The sequence below is a fragment of the Gavia stellata genome, chromosome 16 (genome assembly GCF_030936135.1).
Source record: "Gavia stellata isolate bGavSte3 chromosome 16, bGavSte3.hap2, whole genome shotgun sequence".
NCBI lineage: Eukaryota > Metazoa > Chordata > Aves > Gaviiformes > Gaviidae > Gavia > Gavia stellata.
Window position 1 is genome coordinate 4853866 of NC_082609.1, and position 18115 is coordinate 4871980.

Genomic DNA, 18115 nt, shown 5'->3' on the forward strand with positions numbered 1-18115 from the left:
ATTCAGGAGGACTTGTTTTTTTTACTGATGACAGAGGAAATTGAGGATTAGCCTCAAAAGGCAAAAGTTAAACATTGTGAATACCTGCCTCAATCTTACCTTTCAGTTTAAATGTAAGCTTGTATTTGATTATAAGTTTTATGTGAACACAAGTCTTTTCAATTTTAAATGTATTTTTCTCTGTTCTCTTCTAGACACCTGCGGGCAAGATAGCTTTGCAAGGTGGGAAAAACTCAGTCCTGAAATCCACCTCCAACTTCTGTAAGTGATAAGTCACTTTATTTATTCATTGTTTTTATTGTTCTTTTGCTTGAATTCTTTTGTTTCTTATACCTCTCTACCATAAACTGTGTTCAGCTTTTACTCTGCCCAGGACTTGCCAGTATTTCAATTCACTTTAATATGGGATATTACAACTAATACAGGCTAGCAAATAGATGGCAGAACATGTTGTAGGGTCTTTCCAGGTCAATGGATATTTTCTCTTACACTGAAATCACTGACATTTGGGTTAAGTGCTTCAGAAGGACGAGAACACAGGGGATTGCACCAACTGCAATGTCTCCAAAGTAGCTGGTGCCATTTCGCCTGCTAGAAAACCGTAATTTTCCTGCCGTGTGACATACTTGTGGCACTTCTGGTTGCATGGATTTAGCAAATTCTTGCAAAATTCCAGGCACTGTTGTGGTAAAATATGGCTGTCTTATATAGAGAAGAGGCCAGGAGCAGAGGCAAATAAAGAGGTCAAATCAGAACCTGTATTTGTAGTATTTTCAGAAAAGAGGAATGACAGTCTGTGGTAAAATGGACAAATGTCTCAGGAACCCTGTATAAGCCAACAATCGCTTACTGCACAGGTTAAACTATTTTTTTTCTGCACAATTGCCAAGCAGAGCTAACAAAGCTGAATCTGCAGTTCTGAGACTCACAGGAGGACACAAAACTCCTGTCTATTAAAAGGATACAACAGTATATGGAAGATACAAAGGAATGTTAAATAAAGGTCTGTGCCACTGCATGTACCTTTTTAGTGATATATTTTTAAATCCAGTTAAATTACAAGAATTGAATTTTCCTAATCCAGTAGTGAAGGACTCTGGAACACAGTAGAGAAATGCACTTCAAACATTTGTTACTGTAAAGATTTTCTTTCCCGAATGAATGTTTAAAAAAATGAAGTCAGTGGAATTGTGCCTCACAAGAGGAGGGAAAAACCCATCAATAAAAGTCCACAGAAGATTTTCAAGGCTCTACTATAAAGGCTGTAGCCACTGCCTCAAGAACTATGGAAGCAGTCAAGAAGGTGGAGAAGTGAGTCTTGCTGCCATGTAAGTATAACTGGGGGAAGTAAAATCCTTTACATGACAATGCTTATGTGCTATTGCTACTGTCTTTACCCTGCTGAGTACACAGCTGCTGGCTACTGGCTATGATGTGGGACAAGTTCAGCGTAGCTTTAGGGAAAACAGGAGTGGTGGACTTGGTTCTCCAGGCATCCTTGTTTAGGTCTAGGGGGAAGTTTACGTGCTTCAGTTATGTTGCCTGTAAGACTGGTGCTGAATGCTTTCTTTCTTAACTGGAAGTCCCAAAATGCCCTATTAAGACAACTATAACATTCCTCTGCATGGGGTATTTAGCTGGAGCTGAGATCTGGCCCTTGAGTCTTGAGTGTGTGAAATGCTTTCTGCACCAGAAGGTTCTGCTTCCAGAACGAACCTGGACAAGCTAGAGCATGGAGAAGCTGGAAGGGCGTGGCTGTAATTACAACTTCTGATCCAATGATTTACGCAGCTCAAGTGAATTATTAAATAATATCCAAAATCAATACTCTGGCACTTTTTACAGCTGCAAGCATGATAAAAATGCTTTTTAACTCTTCAGTAGTTCTTCTAACTTGGAACAAAAGAGATTTTCACATCCAAAATAACAAGTTGAATCATCCACTATAAAGAGATCTCTAATATTATATTCTTGGATCAGAATTAGAGGAATTATAGCACTGTCCAGAGATAAAAACCAGCTGACAAGGGTGTTTCAGTTCTAGTCATGGATGATAAACAGTGTGGAGGTGAAACGCTGCAGCTGCTGAATGATAGAGATTGCTATCAGGATTAAACAGGAAGCCTGTGTTTTACTGGATCAAGAAAGATTAGCCACGTTTTGAGTATGGGATTATGAAGTAATTAAATAAATGAAGACACATCTCTGACAAAAATGCTACAAGTAAGAATGTTATTACTCACTTTATATACAACGTTTCTGTAATTTATCATTCAGGTCTTTGACTGGGAAGCATATCAGCCTGCTTCATACCAAGTGAAGCCAACCGTACTGAAGTCACTGAAGGACGGAGCCTGGCGTGCTGTGCTAGCAAGTGTGTTTTACAGGGATGAACTAACTGCTGCTATAAATATATAATGGGTAGAACTCCTACAAGTTTTGGTGGAAACAACGTTCTGCTGCTCTTTACGAGCCTGGCCTGGCAATTCATGACTTGAAGAAGTGGTCAAGGGAGGATTAAATTGGTCTGACCTCCAGTGGGATCAAGCAAGGAGTAACTAGCGCATCTACGCAAAACTGGAAGCACTGATGTAATTCCTTGTGCATAAAAATCCTCAGATATTTACAGGGACTGTGGCTTGTGTGAGATGGTGCTGAAATGCAGCAATATCTGGGGTGAAACACACAAGTCAAATGGAACTGTATATAACTGAATGGCAATAGATTTCTGTAAGCTCACTGGGGAAATCTCTTAACCATGAGATTTAAGATGGTGCAAGATCTTCATCGTCTGTGCAGAGAAGACAAATTCTCTGTTGTTAAAAGCCTTACAGAAAAGGCTCATACAGAATAAACTGCACAGCACTCTGCTAATCTAAGAAAGGAGAAAGCTTGCGTTCACCCTGCCAGGTGGAAGTTATGTAAACCTTATCTGTCACTGAAAGTAACAGTTTTATAGGAAAGCCTGTGCACAACAGAGGTATTTTTGGGAGGAATACTTACCCTGGACCACCATCAGAAGAATGGTATAGTCCAATATAGGAGCAAGCCATTTGGATATGGATTTACATCCAGATCTGCAGGGCTTTGGTTTGGATTTCTTCTATTTGTTGCTTTTATTGGGTTATATTTTGCCCTCCTGCAGGCACGTAGCTTCATTAGATTCTATGCGCACCAAGGGGAGAATGCAATGTGGGGTACTTACGTGCGTATGTGCTTGTTCTCTGCTGTTAAAATTAATAAAACCTCATTGTTTTCTTCAGTCCCAGAGGCTTTTCTTGTGGTTATGTCGTATTTAGGAACTGTATTTAAAATCAGATCTAGGAATAGAACTGTATACTGAGTTCAGTGCTCAGATATAGCAGTAAAAAATTAATAAACTTGACTCTTTCTTGTGTTCCTAAAGAAAGCCCTAATATGTCTGTCTAGAAAAAGTGGAATTAACCCTGCTGACAGCTTTCTTGGGGAGAAAAGGCAGTATTTACAAGACAGTTTGATGAACCATATTTGAAAAATGTCATATGGAACAGCACTCACAGCTGTATTTAAAATGGATGGTCAGCAAAAGCATCCTGTTAATTAGCAGGGGATAAGTTCTTTCTTCCATCCAGGTGCAGAGAATGAGACCATCAATGAGAGCCTCCACTCCATATTTTAAAAACGAATTGTGGGTGTGAAAATTCCCTCTTTCCCATTCCTTGAAACACTCTGAAGCAAGAAGAGGAGGAGGAGTGCCTTCCTCACGGTCTTTTGGGATGGATACAGCAACAACCACCCAAATCCCGATGTGGGAAATTGCCCAGCCCTCTCTCCCACCTCCTCAGATGACAATGGAGATCTTTCTCCTTTCTTGCTGGAGGTGTCCTCCTTTCACCCTGGTTCCTAGACCCCTCATCTGCCTCCTTCCCATTCTTAAAAATGGAAGACGGCTTTCCGGACAGCCTTCCGACAGCTTGGGCAGTCCCCTGCCTCACCACCTGGTGCGGGAGCAGAAACCCCTTCACGGCATGGGATGTGTTGGCCAAGGGAGGGGAGCTCTTTGTTAACAGAAATTAAGAAACCTGGGATGACTTCCATGGCTTCGAAATGTCATTACTTCTGGAAATTGTAAAACCATTGACTGAAGACAGTCATACCCTACCCAGGGCTTAGAAAAGCTGGCGTTTGTTGGGGTTTTTGTGTTCTTAAGGCCGGTTTTATGGCTCTGTAACTCTCGGACTGCAGCAGTAGTGAAGACTTCATTGGCAATCTCTCCGGTGGGGCCAGCCCCAGCCTTCCTCAGAGGCGGCCCCAGCCTTCCTCACCGCCGGCCCCAGCCTTCCTCAGAGGCGGCCCTAGCCCTAGTCTTCCTCAGAGGCGGCCCCAGCCTTCCTCAGAGGCGGCCCCCCCGGCTGCCCCTTGTGCCCCTGCCCCGCCATTGCTGCAACAGCCTTTCCGGCAGTTCACCGACAGCCCGTGACCGTGACCGTTGGGCGCGCGAGCGGCGCCTCGCCGCGCCCTTTACCTCAGGCGGGCGCCGCGCTCCGCCCTCGCGCCGCCGCCGCTCGGCGGGTAGATGGCGCCAGACCTCGGCTCCTGGCAGACGCGCGCCCCGGCACCGCGCGCACACACAGCCGGAGCCGCTGGCGGCGGCTACTCGGGGCTCGCCGGCTCCCACCCGCCGCCCGAGCAGCGGCAGCCGCACAAAGGAGAGGCGGCGGAGGCGGCGCGCACGGTGCTCGGAGCCCCGGCCGGCGGCACTGCCCGGAGGTAGGGGCTTCCTCTCCGCCCTGGCAGCCAAACTTCGTGGAGGCAGCGCTGGCTGCTCCCGCGGGAGGCATGGCTGGGGTTTTGTAAGGCCGTATTTTCCCCTGGCTGGTGCCTCTGCGCGGCCCCAGGGGACCTGCTTTATCGTTGTCGTGATTACTGTTGTTGCCCGCCCCCCCAGGCTGGGCGGGTAGGGTGGGTCTCGGCGGCCCTGGCAGCTCCGCGGCCAGAAGTTGGCGAGGGGCGCGGGGGGAGCCGAGCCCGAACTCGGGTGCCCTCAAACTTCCCCGCCCGAGAAAGCCGCCCCCCCCCCGCGCCCGCTGCCGCCTCGCCGCTGCGCTCGGCCCCGCTCCTCTCCGCTCCTCTCCTTGCAGATGTCGGGGGTGCTGGTAATCGCTGCCTGGTGCTTCCTGCAAGTGGAGAGCCGGCATCCTGAAATCATCACGAGTAACAGCAACCATGGCAATTTCCTGGACAACGACAAATGGCTGAGCACCGTTTCGCAGTACGATAAAGACAAGTACTGGAACAAATTCAGGGATGTAAGTACTTCTTCGTTTACCGCATACTTGTCTCCCTTTGGCCGTGGCATCCTTTCGATGGGTGGCCGCTGGCTTTGAGAAGGTGCGGGGGGAAGAGAGAGGCGGCTTGGGCAACCGGTGGCTGCTGGGGTGGTGCTGGGAGCTGTGGGGCAGCTGGGCGGCCGGTGCTGGCGGTCTCCATCACCCCATCGATCGGGGCGGTTGGGCTCCATGTCAGCCTCGCTGGAAGCGTACGGCCCTCAGTTTTGCCTTGGGTAGGAACTTCGACCGAAGTTTCTGTGCCTGCTGCTTAAGAGGCTAGTTAACTGGAAAAGGATGAAACGGGGGGTGTGTGTGTAAGAAGGGAATATTTACCAGTTCAGGCCACAAGGTGGTAAACAGTGAAGCTTTTTTTGCCTGCAGATTTGGTGGAAAATATTATCTTGTTAATTCTGCTCATGGAGATCTTTGATACTGGTATAGGGTTGGAGGTAGCAATGCTTTGACTCAGATTTTTTTTCAGTCTGGACAACAGGGGTAACTTCAAAATGTGTTACGACACATACCTGTACAAAACAAATCACTTTCTTTAAGCTTAAAATTAATTCTTGAATTCCGCTAGTTTGAATGCAATTGCATGTATTAAGTCAATGACTGGAGAAAGGAAAATGCAATGTTTATGGCAAATGTAATATTTACGGAGCTCCTTTTGCTTCTGTTGGCTATACGCTGAAAAAGCTTTCTTGGAGTATGCGCAGAAAACCCTGCTTCAGTCTGCCCGAGGCTGGATAAGGGAAACATTACTGTTAATCATGAGTACATTGAGTTTAAATGTTCTTTATTGCATGGGATTTGTGCGCTGTGGCTGCAGCGTGACTCTAGGAAAGGGAAGAGTAGAGCTGGCTAGCAGTTCTGGTAGTACTATTCTGTAAGAATTTGTTTGTTTAGGAAGCGCTGGTGTTTTATAATATATTAACAGGTTAAACTTTGATGCTATGCGTTTGTTTCTGTGGTCTTAACACTGTATCTTACTTTGCAAAGAGGAAGTCGAAGTATTACAGTTAAATGTCACCTGTCTCTGCCTAGCTTATTCTCTCTACATTTTTCTGTAGTTGTGGTCATCTGTGTCTGAGAAATTGTGCTGCTCTGAATCTCAGGATAACAAAGTACGACCTTAATAATGGCATCAACAGATATGTCAGAATGTGTATGTGTGTGCAGTCACTGTGATGACATCCACCTTCTGGGACTGTTGAAGTTCTCGTATAACAGGTGTCTGGAAAAGCCTATGCTTGCACACTAACTGCTGTTTTGTTAAGGGGATTCTACAGTTAATATGGATTCATAGATTTTTCCCAGGCTCCAAGGGAATCTTTGTTAATACCTGGTTTAGTCTCCTGAGGAACGCAGGTTAAGGATTTCACTTGTTAATTTCTACATCCAACTTGATGTGAGAATTCAGCAACGTTTGAAAATGGTAAATTGAATGAAGGACTGACAAATTAATCCGAAAACACTTTTAACTAGGGACAGGCCTATAGCAAAGGACATCTTTCAACAGTCTCCTTCCAAATTGAGACCTGGTATGAATCGCACTTCTTGAGCTTAAAGTTTTTGTTTCATTTTATGTAGTTTTTCTTTTGAAGCCTGGAGTCCTTGCAACTTCTCTTATCGTCCCCTTTCCCCAATCTCACAAGTGCAATTGTCCGAGAAATTATTCCTCTTCCTGTGGAAGATGTTCATGAAGATTACTTGTTTCATGTTTTAAGGTTTCACAGCTGAAAATGCATTTTTTTAGACTTTCTGAAAATGCTAACGAAAACTGTAAAGCCTCAAAACTCTTTTCTATGGGAAGAATCACTGTATGGGAAAAAACCTCTTAACCAGTCCTCTGCCAAGCAAAAGCAAATAGTATAAAGTTCATGCAAAGTTTAGGTATCTATGTCATGTTATATAAATAAAATGGCACAAATATTTACATAACTGTGTCCTGATGTACAGCAAGAGAAACACTCCACGTGTTGGAGCTGAGATTTGATTGTTTTGGGTGTGGCCACTTTAAACTCTACGTGCGTGCAACACAAACATCTGCGCACACATGTGCGTGTAAATCTGTCATCATGTTGCAGTACTGGGTGCTTTTTTATAGATGATATATAATTAAATATAAAGTTTTAAATTGGGCTTCTCAACTTTTTCAGTAATTCTTTTCAAAATCAATTGGTTGGTCAGCCTTATTGAGCTATGGTCCAATATGGCCTGATCTGAGAAGACAGCTATTGATTGGGTTTTTTAGTATGACCCATATTTCTTTTGGGCAAAGACAGCATGGCAGTTGCACTTAATGGCTCAGCAGTCATTACTCTTCTGTGAAAAGAGAGCACCGAAGTACACCTCACTTGAAGTCTGTGTTACATCCACATAATCAGGCTAAATTTTTAAGTCTGACTGAATTTAATAGTGTGAAATGATGACCTGACAATGTTTTCAAAAGGCCTCAAAGGATCTGTTTAAAACAATACTTTACAATACAATCTTTTCACATGATTGGAACACAATTTGTAGAATATTCAAGTGCTCCATTTTTAAAAACAAGCGGAGCCTGTAAATGAATAGTAAGACCAATGTGACTGATCTGTCATGAAGCACATGCTGTTGAAAATCTTGTATATTGTCCAGTATCAATAATGGTGTAATGTCTGATGTATTAATAAGCTTTCAGTACGATCTGAACTTGATATTCCTGTCTGTCTTCCACCCCTTTTTTCCTTGTCTGCCATGGGCTTTCTGTGTGACCAATGACAAAATCTTAGCTCTGTCTTAAGTCCCATTTTATAGCTGGGGATAATAGTATTTCTCTTCCTGACAACTATGTGTTGAAGCTGTAAAAAAGAAAGGACAGAGCTCAGGATCTGTGGTAATATGGAATCTATTATTCACCTAATCTGTATATTGAATGTGGCTTGATACATAGTTAAGTTACTGACTAGGTCTAGTTTAGTAAGTATCTAAAAAATAAAAACTAAATCAATATAATTATTACTAGAAAAAGAAAAAAGTAAGCAAGGTGGAGTCTGTAGGAAGGACCTGCAGCTCTTTCCTTTGTAGAGATTTGAGGCTTGGAAAAGCAGACATTAGGGATATGAGAGTGAAATTAGACCTTTTGATACTATGAACACAAATGTTAAGGACTCGATCTTTCGATCAAATCTTTTGAGAGCGATCCTTTGGCTTAAGAGGAGCTTCAGTGCTGAATGTGAAGTGAATTCTTATGAGTCTTAGAAAACATTTATTATGTGAATAGCCATACACATTATTGTAATAGGTCACACTGCAGCATCTCATTGTGTTCATAGAGGCTTGGCACAGAAGGCATAGAATAAGTGTCCTCTTAGTGTTAGGCTTGTCTTTAATCAAAATTACATGAACAGACTAATTCTATTACTTCTACTTGGAGTTATGGCTATTACATTATTAATGCTTAGATATAAAAAGGTAATAAGTTCAACTAGCTATGGATTAAACTGCAAAAAGGAAGAAAAAAGTTATATTAACTTAGAGGATCTGGTATAAACCATACAAGGAATTTCTATGAAGTTGAAAGCTGAGAATCTTGGCATGAACTCCGGTTTCAGTGCATGTTTATGCATGGCAGGCTGCCAGACCACATTCTGAGCATTAACTAAGCTGTTTCTCTAAATTTTATTGCTTACAGAGTTTCAGTTCAGGCTATCATGTTAAAACCCCCACGCATTATATGCCTGGAGATGCTTTGAGACTGTGCATGCCTAACAAGCAAGCCATGAAATCTCATCATCAGTGTATATACATTTCTCAGACCTACTGTGGATAAATAGTTACGTGTAACTATCAGCAGCATGAATGGTTATATACAAGTAGATTAGATTAGATATTAGATTTCCCATGTTGGTCATAGACTGCGATCCACTGAAGAGACAATTTTGTTGGTTACTCATTGAGTTATTCACCTTTCTGAGCCTATGAGTTCCTCCTAATACCTGATCAGAAGTGCAGTGTTAGGCGATAAAGCAAATACAGGGCTAGGAACTGGGGGACCTGTATTGTTCCAGCTTTGCTACTGATGGATTGTTGGACTTTGGGCTGGGTCTTCATGTTTCTGCACTGCTTTTTCTCTGATTTGTTTAGCCCAAAATTAGAAGCATGGTAGTGAAACTTGATAGCAGGGAGTTGGAAAACATGACCAATACCAAGAAGGGTTGGAATACTAAGCAGGCAGAATTGGAAGACCTTGGGAACTCAAGTAATAGAAATGAAATGAAATTTAAAAGTACAAAGTAGAAGGTCATGGAATTGAGAGCTAACACGAATTTATTCTGTGTCCTGGCAGCTCAGCTTGAAATAGATGAGAGGGAAAACCTGTGTACTTTTATTGATTTGCAGAGTTATTCTAAGTAACAAAAAGTAATGCTACTCTGAGGAGAGCAAATATATTGTATGAATGCATAAAATGAAAGATTTCTGGTTCTGTTGAAGAAATAAAATTGTGCAATGTGTAGGAGAGAATACTTTATTATGAATATTGAGAACGCTTCTGATCACTGAAATTCAAGAAAGACAAATTTTTATGGAGTTTATGAGCCAAAGGCCTTCCAGCATCATAGGGGAAAAGAGCCTGTTTTGAAATAATATACTGTATTAGTTTATTCACACAAAACAAATTGTGTAAGAGTGGATTTGCTTCAGAATGTTCATTGAGAGAGGGACAGCAAAAGCTGCCTTGTGTGAAGTTGAGGTAAAGAAGTAAGTAGATAACTGGTGACAAAAATAACCTTATTCCTGAATTTAGGAATAAGGTTATCCCCACAGTTATGTTTTAAAAAGTTATCTTAATGAGCACTTCAGTTTCAATATGCAGCTTGTATGTTAACCAAAAAGATTATGATGTAGTAAACTGTAATGAAAGAACTTGGATTTTGGGATTCTAGAGGCCTTGGAGTTTTATATCACATGTGTCTGTTCATTAAATTCAAAGCCCCTTGCAGATGGTTGTCTTGCTCCCTACCCATACAGCTTCTAGTGTGGTGGAGGCTGATCTGCAATACCCAAGTATCTCCTGATCCTTTGGGATTTTTGAGCTAACAGCCCGTTTGTGTAGACTGGGTTCTTTCTGCTGTCTCTTCCCTGGCAGGTACACGTGCCTTCAACGTGATCTCACTACCAGGGACACAACTAATTTCAAGATACCACCTGGTACCCTAGATGCTAAGGGGAAGCTACTTACTTCGGGATTGTGTTTTCTTTTTCTATGTTGTCTTTAGTCCTACAGGCAGAATGAAGTGTTTTTCTGCCAACAATTTATTACCAGAATGTCATGTTTTCTACTTTCTTCACCTCAAATGTAAGGAGAGTTTTTTCTGTGATTCAGTGATCAATACATATATTCCTGGAGAAACCATTCAGGCCCTGCTAGTTATGTAGTAGTGAAGAGAGTCATACGGAAGGTTACAGTACACTTGAAGAATACCTACTAGCTGGGTAATGGATGGACCTAGTCAGTAAAGTGGCTGGGTTATGCGATGGGACACAGGCACCTCAGGCTTGCTTCCCCGGAGATTATCATTCCAGGCCCACTTTGAGATTTAATTGAGGGTGAAGATTGTGTGTATGGATTCCAGCAGATCTGGACTGAAGTACAACAGAGTTGAAATGTGATTTATAAGTCTACTCAGACACTCTTACCATAGGATGTCTCTTAGGGCAATCTTTACTCAACAGAGGGACAAGGCTGGAATATAAATGTGATTGAAAAGTACAGCTGAGATGTACTTGCCAAAGCTGCATGAAGTTTAAAAGAATAGCAAAACATGAAACTGAACCTGTGCAAATGTAATTCATAATCAGCTGCTTACCAATGGAAGAGATATGCTTACTAAAAATGCCCTTCTCAAACTTGACGCTTCCCTTCTGCAGTGGACATGGGGAAAAATAGTGGCATTTATGTCAGAATAATTAACTTAGAAGGTACAGAGAGCCAGCTTTTTGTAATTAACTGACACTTATCCAGCTTCCCTAGGAATTGCCTGAGACTCCAAAGCTAAATAGGTCAGTAGAAAATTAGAGTGTTAGTTTTTGTACTATGTGCTTCAAATTATAACTTGAATAGTTTCCTCACTTATAGAAATGTTCTGTAGACTGCAGTCACAACTCATATCCCTGCTATGGAATTCTGTAGATTTGAAGTTTTCACAAATATGTTTTACAGGTTTTTAGAGGAACCATTCTTGGATTCTACTGCTTCCCTCCCCAGTTTTATAGGATTTCTTTTCCATGGGGGCTCGCTTTATTACAAATTTAAACTGTGATTTTGTCAGACTCCTGGGAGATGAGTCTTCTGTTATGCTTCTGGATGTAGACTCTATGTTTTAAGAGTTGCAGTGGGAGCTATAGGAAATATAATGATATGAAGAGCATGCTGCACCTTTGTAAGGATAAGAGAGAAATCTTTTGTTTCTTGGTGAGCGTGAGGTTAAAAATGAATAAAAAAGTAGAGGAACCAGTTTTGATGTATTGCAATGCTAGCACTGGACAGGGGGGCAGAAAAAACAGCAAATCAAATCCCGGTACAGGATAGATTTTTTTAATATATATATCAAAACTCATTCTTGCAAAAGGAAAAAAAGAGGGGGAAAAAAACCCCACACAAATGAGCCACACATCATGTCAAACCGTGTTAGTGGAATATAAAATGGGTGGATTGAAAATAGTCATAGGAGGCTGAGTTCTGATGTCTGTTAGTGTAACGACTGTTATCAGGCTCAAGTATCCATGGGTAAATAATACTAGTTTTATTTCAGCTAAATTGTCCAGGATTAGGGTTGAGAAAATCAGGCTCATTATTCTCAAGTGCCAAAAGTTAAAGCTTAGTTATGATACTATGTTTTGAGCATCAGGCAGATTATTGTCTCTTTTTGTCTCAGATATTTATGGTTTTCACCAGGAGGCTAGAAATATGTAATTTCAGTCAGCGTGTCTTTAACAATGTGTGTGGTTTTTGTGGATAAAATACCAGACTGTCTGAATTTGGGGTGGGACAGGTGAGCTGCTTTTACCAGAGGCAGGACTTCATGAGGGAAATGGAGGTCAAATATTACATCTAGGGTATGAAAACCCTTTTCTTTTAGGTAACATCTGTTTATTCAAGGGCTGTTCGATTATTTCTTTTCTTTTGTAACCAAAAATGGGATTCGTCCAAAAGAGCTGTAGTGAAGACTTGGTTATGTTGAAGGTGATGACTCAATTCTCAAAGACTTTAGTGAGGCCTGAGTCTGATTCTCATGTAGTCCTCATCTTCCTGTTCTCTTAGACAAAGGGGAGGACATTGTGTAATTGGAAGAAGCTGAAAGATCATGTGTCTGGCCAGCATAAATAGAAGCAGCTCCCTCGAAGTCCCTGGAAGAATCAAACTATCTGAAAATCAAACATCTACCATCTACAAAGTACACATTTTATAGATTCCAACAAAACAAGAAAGTGGAGTTGACACAGAGCACAGTTAAGGTAATGCTGCTGCCTCCTGTGTGAACTGCTGTACTTCTGACACTTAACTCTGTTTCAGCTTTACACAGGGCCTTACTGCTGCTAAGTTACCAACTCTTAACTCCATGGAAGTACTCTGTCATCAGGTAGATAACTCCAGTGGTTATCATTGGTGGATTTGCTGTTGCAGGTTGGCAGCTAAAATTGAATTACAGGTTTGGACTGAACATCTAACATCTAACGAGTTTTAAGGCCAAGATATGATTCACAATTCAGTTTACAGATAAATTGCTAAGCTACTTCATAGAGGTTTTGGCAGGGAGTAGATTGGTCTTTATCTGTCGCTTCTATAACTTGGTTTATAATCCAGGGTAACAGAAAATCATTCTCATTAAATAGGTACAAGGGGGCATCAATTAATTCTGTGATCTTAGCTGTCCTCTTAGTGAACTTAGTGTCATATATCCACTTCACTGACTGCTTTCTCCTGGGCAGATAGAAAAAATGCTTTATTAAAAATTACTGTTAGAGCAACTACATTGAGACTGATTTTTCAAAAAAGGTTTCAATATATCATGGCTTGCAGTTGAATTCTGGTTAACGCTGGGATTGATAGAGGTAGTGATAGTTGTCTGTCTATGCAGGTTATTTTGAAACTGTCCAATCAGGAAATTCAGCTGTGTATACAATTTCATTTGAAATTTCACAGCACATTCTGTGAATGGTTTTTATGTGCTTTTTAGCTTGGAGATCTGTCTTTGCCCTTTCTTCCCTGAGCTCCATTGCCTGTTCAGAAGTTTATTTCGGCATTGTCTTCTAGTGTTTGTATATTGTCCTCTCTGCCTTTCTCTTCACGTTGTAGCAGTTAGACAACTTGAACCCGAACAGAAGATCAAGGTCGAGGCAGCTGCAGTCAGTGGAATTGGGGGGAGAGGGATGCTTAAATTTTAGAGAATGGAGTGGGGGGAAGGCTGAAAATTGTAATTGCAGGATTAAGAAGAAATGAGGCTGAGTTGGTTGTTCAAGGGAGCGAGTGGAAAACATTGTTTTTAGAGTAGTGTTTCTGTGTGTACTAGGGTTGTTGAGGTTCTTGGTAGAATTTGATTGCAATTGGTAAATACTAATAAAAGTCAATTTTAGAGAATTCAGAAATGCAGTGACAGTGATTCCACCTCCCCCTGTATTTTCAGCCCTGTAGCTGAGATGACCAGTTTCACATTTTCTTCTTGTGCTGTCATCTCAAAAACACGGATTTAAAATATTTCCACTAAACTGTACTACATAGGTACTGAAGTAATTCCTTTCCAGATTATTCCAATATGTTTCCTCTCCTTCCTATTTCAGGGGATGCGTATCAGTAATCCCTTTATCTGAAAAATTCACAGTATATACAAGTGTGTAGCAGTGATACCTTAAAGGAACCGTTCTGAGATATGGTCACGTTATCCAAGCCTGTTGTACTTTGAACATGGATTTCTAGGAGAACTCTGTTAGTCTTCCAGTATTTGTGTATGAGCTAATATCTAAAATACTGTAAACACTTGTACTCCTTGCTCGTATGCGAGTTTTGCTGAGCGTGTTCATCCGCGGCGGTATGCGCATCCGCGGCGGTGCACGCAGCGGCCCGTCCTGGTCAGAGCTTTCCAGTGCTGAACCTGCTCTTGGGGTCCCGGACTGCACAGAGCGGATGAAGACTCCTTCATCTCGTTTAAGAATACCTAAGCTTTTTGTGGCATTCTTTGTTAGGTCTCAAAGCACTTCTCTGATGTGGTTAGGCATACGGAGATGTATATCTAGATTAGACAGATGTGGAAGCAGAGGATAAAGCTAGTTCAGAGTTATCCATCAAGCTAATGCCAGATTTAAGATAAAATTTATGTCGTGCAAGTCTCAGGACAGTGCTCTTCTACTGAGCTATGTACTGTGCTGGAATACAGAAAGACAAAGCTTAACAGCTCTGTATTCTTCCTTTGGATATATGTGCCAGTAGCTGACAGCAGTGTTTATTGGGTCAAATACATTTCCTGTTTGATAACATAAGCTTCACTCAAGGTATAGAAGGGATAAATTTTGTCCATTTTTTTCCTAAGTGAAGCCAAGGTAACCAATCTTTTTGATGCTAGCTAGATGTTATTTATGTATTTGTTTAATGCTAGGTAGGTACACCTCTAGTTTGATATCATATTGAAGGGGAACTAGGTATTTCCTGTTTTATTTGTCTTTTATTTTTATTTATTTATCTACCTGTTATTTATCTTGTTTTATTTTAATGCTAAACTACATCTGGTGAAACTGATGACTTAGAAATTTTAAATGTACCTATCTTTTTAAAACTTGTTTCATATGGCTAAAAAAGAAATTGTTTCACATAAAAGAACACCGGAGTGCTGCCTTCGGTAAAGATATCTATAGGCACAGGACAATTAGTGATTTAAATACAGAATTGTCTGCCATATTTCTTAAACACAACCACGAATCTCCACATTACGTTCACTCAGTACAACAGCATCCAAAAAGAAATCAAGTCACATTTAATTAGAATAAATATAAACTGGAAAAATACTGCACAACTGTCAGTTATGCATGTAACTGCGGTTCTGCAGGTGGAAGGAAACTGGTAAACCAGATATATTTGCTCATAAGGAAGTATATAGTAATTCAGATCAGTAGCGACAGATTTATTACTCTCCTCATGCTTTTATAATAAAGTTAAGTTGGATATAACAAGACGCTTAATGGTTTATTTTCATTGCAATATGACGCAAGATGGACTGAAATGATGATCCTTATGTGACACAAATGTCTGGTTTTATCTCTAGTCTCCCTTCTATAAAGCCTTTGGCTCTTCTCGTGAAGAGGTGCTTTGTGTCTTATGCATGTGTCTTAATAAATGTTAAAATGATTGGCAGAGCAAAGATTTTTGTGGCTTGTAATGAACTTATAACTTGAGATGAAAGGTAATTTTTTTCCCCCCCGAGATAGTGGTGTTAGAGATTGTGAGTAAGCATTTGCTATCCAGGAGCAATGCCTTGTAAGAGAAAAGAAGACTGAACGTAAGTACAGGAAACTTTAATGGGTATAAATGGTCAATTTTTGAGCATTCATAAAAAGATAATATAAACAGTTTTAGAACCATTTTAAAATATGTTGAAACTTCCACTTCTAAAGCAACATCTGCCGTCACAAATAGTCCCATCTCTGTATGTAAAGGAAAAAAATCCAAGCAACTTCTTATGGGCCATATTCTGCTATCAGTATTTTTTTAAGTAACCACAGAACCTTAGCATTAGTTTCTGTTGAGATACTCTATCCATGGTTTAATGGCAGAATATGGCCCTATGTAATGAAGAATGAGCAATATTCTATTACAGCAGGGCAATGCACAAATAGAGATAGATGTGGCGTGTGCTCAGCATGACTGTGGCTTTCATTAGCAATGAAAGAAGTTGCAGAGAGGAAGCAATTCTGAAACCTACCTCCATCACTGCAGAACCATTACTGATATATCAGGGATGATGCAACTGATGTGTTCCATCCAGAATAATGCAAGATTGTCTATACAATTTGAACTCAATAAGGAGGTATGTAGATATAAATATGATACTAAGCCTGAGCCTTAGGGCATGGTTGATTTCAAAGCTGAAGCTTCCTGAAATTAGGAGTTACTGAAACTTTAATGATGGAATAAATGTGTTTTTCTCAGTCATTCCTTAAAAAGAGAAACTACAGGTACAAGCAATTAAAAAAAAACCCCAAAAACCAACAACAAAAGAACAAACAACAAAAAACCCCAAAACATACAATCTGTGTCATAGGCAAATAAATGCTGGATAATTTAACAGATCCAGATAGAGGAGTCATGGCTGAGATGGAGACATGCTCCATTAGGTGAGAAATCGTGGTTGGAACAATCTTTTCTAAAGCCCAGAGATGTCTCCTCATGGAAAAGGCCTGGCAGAAAGAGGAAAGGCAGAACATGGCATGTGTCTGTGTGTGTACCTAGGTAATGAATTTATAAACACGGAATGGGAAGGAGGTAGATAAGGAGAAACATCTTCTGTTTCATTAGAGAAGATTGAGACATACAAAGTATGTGGTGGAAGAGGTAGCACCCAAGGGTTAGAGGGAGAGGAGAGCAGAAAGGGATTTAGAGAGTATACCAGAAAGGGATTTAGAGAGTCTGCAACTGAAAGCTAGCTTCTGAGCAGTATCCTGCATGACCCTGACCTGGGCAGCAAGTCTTCTTGTGAGCAAAGCTCCGGGTAACCCCCACTTAAGAAATGTGTGTGATTCTGGGCACAGTTGTAAAGATTGTCTTGCTGAGTATACACAATACATTTTGGACTCCTAGCAATCACCGCTGGCTTATTGCCGGATGAGAAGCTATAAACATCTGCCCTGATGTGGTCTTCCTACTGTGTGACTTGTGTGGTGGGTGGTACTGGTTTTAATTTGAGATAAACAACAAAGATGCATTGTAGAAAGAATACATGTGCTTTAATCACTTTTTTCTTTGCAATGTAGTTGTGGATATCTGTAGCATTCATAATTAACAGAGGAACAGATGGCAAAAGCTTGGTTTAAAACAGAGCATCCACTGAGCACTGAGGGATCATGTGCTGCTGCAAGCTTATTTGGGAAGCAGTTTGCTCTGTTCCCTTGGATGGTGCTCTAATACAGGGTGCAGGAGTGATGTAGGAAAAGAATTTGTAACAGTTGGTGTAATTCAGTGTGTAGGATATATATAAAGCATGGAAAACCTAAACTTTCAAAACATCTCCTGGATGCTAGTGTCTCATGCTGCACAAGGATGTATTTCAACCTTTATTGTCTTGCGTAGCTGAAATCTGTTATGTATGTATTCATATATAGGGTAAATATAACAAAATGTCCGTAAGATTGCTCATTTCCCCATCCTTATTTCTGCGCAGAATGGAACAATTCTGTTCTCTGCTCAAATTTGGGGAAGTGTTGTAATGTAGCTTATTTTAAAAACGCAATAAAACAAAGAAAAAACAACCCCTATACATATTTTGCTTGTGTGCTTCCAACATTAGCATTGTGCTGCAGTTTTTCAAAGCTAGAAAACATGAGAGGATTTTGTCAGCATTTCACCATGACACTTGTTTCACATAGAAAGCCAGAGGGCAAAACAAAGTGGTTTCTTTTGGTCCATGTAATCTTTTTAGAAAGCTGCGGTAGCCCTGCAGGCACAATCACTGAGATTCGTATGAGGTAATGTTCGGAACGATGAGATCTCAGAGGTAAAGTCTGATCGATCAGTTGCGTGATTCCATTCTCCAAATTCAAAACTTAAAAATATTTGATTT

At 41.0% G+C, this 18115-nt stretch overlaps 1 protein-coding gene across 1 annotated transcript in view; it reads left to right on the forward strand.

Annotated features, from left to right (window-relative positions):
- The first annotated feature begins 4665 nt into the window (after window positions 1–4665).
- Window positions 4666–18115, forward strand: part of SPOCK1 (SPARC (osteonectin), cwcv and kazal like domains proteoglycan 1) — a 324832-nt gene continuing 311382 nt past the window's right edge. Inside the window, exons 1-3 of the mRNA XM_059825381.1 lie at window positions 4666–4749; window positions 5121–5288; window positions 6311–6319. Coding sequence (XP_059681364.1) covers window positions 5121–5288; window positions 6311–6319 — 177 coding nt within the window. The 5' untranslated portion in view covers window positions 4666–4749. The remainder of the gene's footprint in view (window positions 4750–5120; window positions 5289–6310; window positions 6320–18115) is intronic.